Source organism: Astatotilapia calliptera, chromosome 19, assembly GCF_900246225.1.
Source record: "Astatotilapia calliptera chromosome 19, fAstCal1.2, whole genome shotgun sequence".
Lineage (NCBI taxonomy): Eukaryota > Metazoa > Chordata > Actinopteri > Cichliformes > Cichlidae > Astatotilapia > Astatotilapia calliptera.
In genome coordinates, this window is record NC_039320.1 from 12,790,501 (window position 1) to 12,798,799 (window position 8,299).

The 8,299-nt window shown below is 37.9% G+C and overlaps 1 protein-coding gene across 1 annotated transcript; it reads left to right on the top strand.

The window, feature by feature from the left end:
- The first annotated feature begins 185 nt into the window (after positions 1 to 185).
- Positions 186 to 5,808, top strand: pcare1 (photoreceptor cilium actin regulator 1). The gene is made up of 2 exons (XM_026153037.1): positions 186 to 4,340; positions 5,287 to 5,808. The coding sequence occupies exons 1-2, from the start codon at positions 1,009 to 1,011 to the stop codon at positions 5,408 to 5,410; spliced, it is 3,456 nt and encodes a 1,151-aa protein (XP_026008822.1). The 5' UTR covers positions 186 to 1,008; the 3' UTR covers positions 5,411 to 5,808.
- Positions 5,809 to 8,299: the final 2,491 nt, after the last annotated feature.

Sequence of the window (8,299 nt, forward strand, 5' to 3'; positions counted from 1 at the left end):
AAACACACCAAGCACTTAGAGTGTAAAAATCACATATCAGTTTCTAATGACTTTTTCTCTTAATGAGATATTTGTTTTGTTATATTTCATTTTATTTTGTTGAAATAGACAACAAAGGCTACCAATCTACTTATTTATGCTATTTTTCTGTGTATTGTGGTTGTTTATTGTGTTTGAGTTACATTCAAGGTGCTGTAACAAATGATTATTTTACGTTGGGGATAACTGATCTTATATAAGGGAAACTTTTGCAAGTTAATTTGTAGGAGGCAAAATCACAAAGGAGTAAATCATGAACTTTATTTACTCTTACTTTATTTATTTAGTGTAGTAGTTAGTTTTGGTGGTTTGTTCTCACTTCATTTGATTGTTTAAGAAAGTGGCTGAAGGAAAGATGTGTAATACGCAACTATATTTGATTTAATGTTGTCAAATGTGGATAAAATAGAATCAGTGTAGCACATTTTCTAATTCTGATGAAAACAAAATGCTGTGTTTTTCTTTCAGTTTTTTTCTATTGGCTAAGTTAGGATGTATTGTTTTGCAGGTTATAAAAAACCCACCTGAAGCCAGCCTTCATTACCCAAATGAGCTTAAGTTCTTAGAAGTAGGTGAGTTTTATATGACTTAACGTGACATATGTGCAGGCTGAGGAGTTCACTGAAAGACTCACTAATCCTTTCAGCTGCTTGTCCTTCATAAGGTGCAGAGGGATGTTTTTTTTCCGAACATGCTCCAAGGAAATTTTATTAAACATGGCCACCAAACTGTGGATTTATTCTGTCTGTCTGTGACAGTTGGAAGCAATTCGTAAAATGGATTTATCCACGTTTTGTTTTGGCAGTCTACTTGCGGAAAGGGATCTTACTCAACGAGTCAACGACATTAGCCATCTGAAAATGACAGCTGGTGGCTAAGAATCTTTGCTATTTTTTTACACAATTGACTGCACTGTCTGTATTAGTGTTATCTAGGGAGAAGAGAGAAAAAACACCCTGTACAGCAGAAATGGGTTGCTCACCATCTAAAGGTAACAATTTTGGCACTCTGGGTGCTATGAGGAAGGGGAGAATGCTACCCCCTGCACCTCAAGACAACCCCAGAGATCCACAGTTTGAAGATGAGGAAAATCATGTTTCATCTGGAGCTACAAATGGAGCTACAAAGGAAAAGAAGACAGGTGGACAAACCCAGGTACTTCAGAAAGAGTCACACATGACACCACAGAAAAAGAGGCTTGATACTGAGCAAGTGAATATGGAAGCAGTTAACATAGATAAGCTGGGGAATCAAGCAACAGAAAAAAGCACAGTATCACAGAGGAAAGAGAAACACAATGACAAACAGGATGTGGCAGACAAAAGGCTTAACAGGAAACCAAAGAAAAATGCCAAAGGTGCAAAAGTTCTTAAAAAGAAGGACAAAGACAAGCTATCTGAAGAGCACAAAGTGGACTTTCCAGAACCCTTGGTAAAAGCTCACCAAGCTGCGTATGCCTTTTTGAATCCTAGCATAAACAAATATGATGTTTTGCTTGGACTCTTAGAACAAGCAGCTGAAACTCAGGTTTCTGTTCAGCCTATGGTTGCCTTCATGGCTCTACGTTACGAGGAAATAATTCAGGGACTAGAAGACATGGTGGAGGAGGGAGAAAAAATTTTAAAAGAAAATGGCGAACATCTTGCTTGGCCAAGCCAAATGAAAAATCTCTCATCCTCTACCCCTCTGAAGTCTGGCTCTCCCAATATCGAACCCCCACCGGATTTGTTGCAGCAGCTGCTTCAGTACACCACACAGAGAATGAGAAATGTGAGCCAGACTGTTGGAAGAATTGGGGACTGTGCTTTAGAAGAGGCAGTGGAGTATTTTGCCTCCGTTTCAGAGCTTTTAGAGGAGAAACTTAAAGTCAAACGTGCAACAGAGAGTAGGTTAATGCAACTCTTATCCCGCATTGAAATGGCCTCTCTGCACAAGCCTGGCCCAGAGGATTCAGCTCTCTTTAGTGAGGACAGTGGAATTGGGGCTGAGAATGAATCCCTTGCTGGATCTGAGAGACGCCAAAGACGAGAGAGTTGTGAGTCTACCGGGACAAATAGAGCTACTCCTGTCAGTCCTCTGCGAAGAGTGTCAAGGAGAAAGCTTCGGGGTCAAATAAGTCCTAGTGTGTCCCTTACCTCACTCAACTCTCTAGGTTCTACATGTACCATAATGGCTAATGACCAAAGAGACTCATTGCTCGGATCTGTCTCCACAGAGTACGGGGAAGAGGATGTCAATGATTATGATGAGGTGGACAGAGATATAGGAGATATCCAAGAAGCAGTTCAAAAGCAATTTAATTGTTCTCCTGTAGACTGTAAGCTACAAGAACCTCGACGTTTACCCCCAAAGAGGATAGAAAATCCTCAAAATCTAGAAATGACTATGAAAATGAAAAATGCAATAAGTGGTAGGATACAGTTTGTATCGTCACAAAACCCTAGTTCTAAAACAAAGGCATCAACGAGCACAAAAACTAGCACACAGGATTGGACAGATGATGAGGTACGATCTCCAAGGAGGCCTCAAACAGCAGCAGCTGTACGAAAGGCACAAGTGAAAAAGACCCCGGTGAACAGGGGTCAGCGTTCCCGGTCAGCAGATTCCCTTCGGAGCAAAGGGGAAGATCCTACTCTTCTTGAACTAGAAAGGACCCAGAAAGATTTAAACCGGAGATTGCAGAGCATAAATAAAAGCAAAGAAGAAAGAAAAACAAGGACTGATCCTTTAAAACGAAACCAAGGAAACTCACCAGCACAATCTCCAGCAATAAATCAGAGACAGCCTTCATTAGAAAAGAAAAACAACCCCCAACCACCTAAAGACAAGGCAAGTCCTACAAAGTCCAATAGTAAAAAACAGGAGGCAACCAGTGAAGTTGATGATGATAAACAAAAAGACAAGAATATACCCAAGGGTCTTATAAAAGCCACTCCACCTCCTAGCCCCCCTTTATCACCCCAACCATCTTCTGGCCTTCACAGAGGTAGGAATTCAGTCAAAAAACTGATTGATACATTCAGTCAAGGAATAGAGGAACTAGAAGGTCCCAAAGTCCTGGGGCCTCTCAAAGGTGTGCGAAAATGTGGTGTTCCAGTGTTACCCGGTTTAGGAAATGTAGAAGCTGTGCTGACTGCTGGGATAACTAGCTGTAGGTCTGAATCTACAACATGTGAGAAAACAGATTTAGACCTGGATAGTCTTCCTCCACCAGCAATGGAAGTATTATTGGACAATTCCTTTGAAAGCGCTCAGAGTACATCAACTAGTGTAGCAGCAGATGGTGCAACAAAAGTAGGAAGATCACCTTTGTTGAAAAGGGGTTTAATATCACAACGATTGAAGGCCTCAGTTCAGTCAGTGACGGTACTGCCAAGCAAAGGAGGCTTACCACAAACCTCCAAACACATTTCCCCTGTTAGAGTGGAACAACAAGAGACATTTCCTCTGTCTAAGGTCAATCAACCAGATTCGGAAATCAAAAAGGATTCCTTATATCAGCAACTCAGAAAGAACATACAACTAAAACCCTCTTCAAACTCTCAGTCAGAGAAATTGTCAACAAGTTACGTAGGACCGTGTGTCACTCAAACAGAATTGAGAGACATACAAGATGGTGGTAACATTTCAGTGCCTGGATTCAACACCACAGCATCTTCTGTGCCTGCTTCGGTAGAGACTAGCCAAACACCTGCCACCCCACCTGTGTCTAGAGGGCGAATGTTGCCTTCCACACCTTCTACTCCAAGCAGCTTACATCGAAGACTTCCCAGTCCCCACAATTTCAAAAATCAGCCTACTCCACCCTCTTCATCTAGCCCCTCTCTTAACAGAACACTTCCTACACCACCTGCGCTTCAGAGGAGACTCCCCAGCCCACCCGTATCAAAGCAGAACATTTCGAGCTCAAACTCAGTCGCTTCATACCCTTTCAAAGCACCATCTCCCCCAGCTTCACCAAAAGTACAAAGATGGTCAAGGGAAAATAGCAGTGAAGACTCATCAAGTGCTAGGACAATTAGTAATGCACGTTCAGTCTTCTGTCCCGTTTCTCTGTCCATGTTTGAAGCCCAGCCTTGTTCAGTAAGCAAGCCCCCGCAAGCATGGACCTCAACCAAAGTTTCATTCCTCTTACATACTTTTGAGACACGTGGGAGGACTCCTGCATCTGTCCATGGGCCACGACCCTTTATCAGACGTAGCCATTCAGACCGGAGGCAGAGTCTAAGTCTACCACAACAATCACAACGCACCTCAGTGGCTGAGACTTGTGGGAGTGAACCAGCGATATATTCACAGGGGTGAGATTTTACCACATTTGTACTTCTCTTAAATGATTATTCATGACTTTTGTTTGTTTTTTTGTTTGTTTTTTTACCTTAAATTTATATAACGTTCTGAGAGAAATTCTGGACAAATGCCCCTCTTTGGTAGGAGCTACCCTATTTTATTTTAAAAACACCTACTTGGTTATGGTTTTGGAAAGAAAACAGTATTAATAACATACATAACAATTAAGTGGCATGGGGTCCACTTGGGAAGCAATTAAAAGATTTTTGAATATCACAATATAATAAAAGCAGGGTGACAAGATTTCCTTGCACAGGATTTCTTTTCTTTGTCCTCCTGTCCCACACCTTGAAACAATGTTCCCTATTTTGAATGTTTTTGGAGGATATGCACTTTTCTAAATCATGGCTTTTACCTAATCCATGTAAAGGGACAGCTTTTTATTCAAGTTAAATGATGGTCTGTCTAATTCTGTAACCGTCAGGAAAAGTTAGACATGACCAAAGATTCACAAGCGTTGCAGATTTTGGTGATTCAGATAGAAACTGCTACAAAGAAAATTAAGCAGCAACATATATAATGACAGAGTTTTTGTCTTTTTTGGTAGACTTATTTTTCAGTTCATAGAGATTTTCTGATATGAAGTGATGCCACTCTTAGGCCACATTATCACTCAAAGAGTAATTATATTAAATATAAAAAATGCTTACATTGTAGGTGTCTCTCAAACAGAAGCTCATTCTCACGATACATTATGCAACAAATAACTCTCTGTACTTAATGCTACGCTCAAACCTCCCACTGATTTTCCCCTGCTGTTATTACTGTATTACGTTAGATTTATATAAAACATTTAATCTCTCGTACTTCACGAGTCAGTATTGCACCAAGTGACTCGGACTCACCTGGCCCAGTTACCTAATTGCTAATGACAACATTTTCTGTTCTTTCTTTTAGGCTAAACTGTGAACCAACCAGAGATGATGACTCATGGGGTAGCCAATCAGACCTCAGAACGACAACACGCTCTGCATCACACCCAGACCTGTGTGTTGTTGGACGTGCCTTGCACAAGGACTAAAGGGGCCAATGCAGAGCCAGGAGGATTATGGATTAGCAGGCCTTACTGAGGATTTAAGTCGATGCTGTTTATTCCACTTGGAAGAGAGGAAGAGCTAATTCTATCCACTCTTCTGCTGTAACACACCTCCACAGTGTTTATAATTATAGGTATTTCAGGTTTTATTAGTTGTAATTCTTTCATTGGTGTTTTTCACTGCATTCATGTCTGCACTGTATCTGAAAAAAAAAAAACATGCTCCTGAGCTTCATGTTTACATCACAATTTAGTCTTCCTCTTTTTTTATAGATTGTCTTCCCACTAATGACTAAGTTTTTGGTATTTAATCACAAAGTATTCACAAATTGACCTTAAGTTCATTTCGGCATCAAAATTCATAAATAAAAAGTATGTTCATGTTTTTTTTAAACTGTAGTATTATTATTCTGTCTTTTATTTTTTATTGTTTTGTAATAAAAATAATTCCATCCCAACTTTGCATGTACTATCAATAACAACTGTCATAATGCTGCATTTAGGTGTTTCATGATCCCTGAAAATGACTTAGGATACTGTATTTCTTGCTAACATCATTATGCTATTATGCTCACAGTGGTGATGCCAGCATTTTATCTTTAGGGGGCAAATTATGTTTATGTGTAATTTGAAATTAATGTCCTGTAATTAATGGAAAAGTAGAAGTTGCGACCTGGTGAACTTAATGGGAATGCAACTAAGAATAAGAGAAATGGTTGGACCTAACGTTACAGCGTCTTACACTCTCGGCATCTATTACATTAATCCTCACTGTATTCAGAAAAGATCAACAAGTTACAAATCTTTTCTTATAGTTATGAATTACTTTCTAATTATAAGGAGATTTCAAGGTTCCAGTTTCATATTTTTATTATTAAAGAATGTTAAATCAAGTTCTCAAAATAATGAGAAAAAAGACAAATCGAATGCTACATATTTCTTCCCCAGTAACTATATACTAAATATACATTGTAGTTACATTGTAACTACAATGTATATTTAGTTTTTCTTCTATGTATGTTAACACTTTAGAAAACTAAAAATGCCAAATTAGCTATTAAAAATGTCCTATTTTCCCCTACACGTTTTTCTCTTTTTCCATAATCCTGGCTAGAAATGGAACATATACCTTTACTGAAAAAAATCCTCTGTTTTCTTAACTGATAATTAAGTAAAGCTTTCATGTAAGGATAAAAGGAAAGAGAATAGGGAAAGAATACTTTTTGTATACTTTTGTAATCATATCTCATCAGGAAAAAAACAGCCTATTTTAATGTTGAGGGAAAAAACACAGATGGGAACCACAAGAAAAAAAATGTATAGACATTTATTTTTCCATCCATGAGTCAGAAGGGTTTTTTTGTTGTTTTTTCTTTCATTGCAACACGTTCATTTCATTTACATTTAGCATCCAAGCATCCTGTAGAAATGGTCTTTTAATGATCTTTTAAGAAAATATTGTCCTTGTCGTATTTGTGTGCTTCATCCAGCCTCCACAATCTAACTGGACTGAAACAAGCATGAGCAAAGTGCAACAAGGGAAAGTAATCCAGGTAATGACCTCATGAATCTGGTTAAAATAATGTCACGATTTTCTTAAAACCAACCTCAAGTGAAACTGTGACTTCTTTCAGAAATCTTTCTTTTTTTCAATATGTTTTCTTATTTAGGCTTTGTTATCTTCAGTGTTGATTTGCAATGCTATACACAGTAAACAGGCTTGACTTGTACAGCACAGCATAAAATTGCTAAAATGTAAGTAGAGATGGTATAAAAGTTACATACTGTATATGTATGTAATGTATATGTATATATGTCAGTATGTACCCAAGAAAACTGATCTTGCTTTGAGTTCAGCGAGGGGGAGAAATGCCTTGTAAATTAAAGTAGAGGAGGCAGTAGTTCAAATAACCACTCACTGCAATCAAGGTATATGGAAGAGCATCTCTGAATGCACAATACATCGAACAGCTTAGAACAGAAAATTGAGGTTGAGATGTTTTCTTTATTATATTATATTATATTATATTATATTATATTATATTATATTATATTATATTATATTATATTATATCCTTAGTACCAACTGAGCATTGTTTAAACACCATAGCTTTCCCAAGTATTGTTGTTGCACATCCGATCATGATTACCACAGTGATGGGTGTTTATAGCAGGATATTGCAGCATGTCACAAAGCTCAGATATTCTCAAGCTGTTTTCTTCAACATGACAATGAGCTCACTGTACTCAAATGGCCTCACCAGATCTCAATATAACAGAGCAACCTTAGAATGTGGTGGAAACTCATGGATGTGCAGCCAGCAAATCAGCAGAATGTCTCTGGTCTCTTGGTGATTTTATGCCACAAAGAACTGAGACCAAAAAAGGGTTTAATCAGGACTTAACTAATGAAATGGCTGTTGAGTGCAATTCCATGTATGTTTTTTTTTCATGATTGAAACATTTTAAGATTTTTACAATTTTCTGATAAGACTTTGAAGGGGTGTAACGTGGGGTCATGTCAACAATCCATTAATATTCATCTTACATCCACGAAGGTCTTCAAGGCTAACGTAATGACTTGTTTGTTTGAAAATTGGCAAAAAGCGTAAACGAATGGTTACAGGGTGAGTGGGGAATATACATTAGAGACGTTTGATTTTACAGCACAGTATAAAATAGAATATCTATAAAATTGAATTACTGTATTATAATATATTGCTATATTACTAAGATCAATTATTCTCAAACATTGTTATAGGATGTACATTTTTTTTACTGTTTTATAAAATCTTGGGCAGTAACACAAAATCTACAATTCTGTTTTTTCTTTAGTAGATATAGAAAATAACTGATGTAAAATATCCAAATTAA

Coding starts and splice junctions, on each gene's coding strand:
- pcare1 (XM_026153037.1), top strand. CDS start 1,009: ATGGGTTGCTCACCATCTAAAGGTAACAATTTTGGCACTCTGGGTGCT. Junction 4,341..5,286: donor CCAGCGATATATTCACAGGG/GTGAGATTTTAC, acceptor TCTTTCTTTTAG/GCTAAACTGTGAACCAACCA.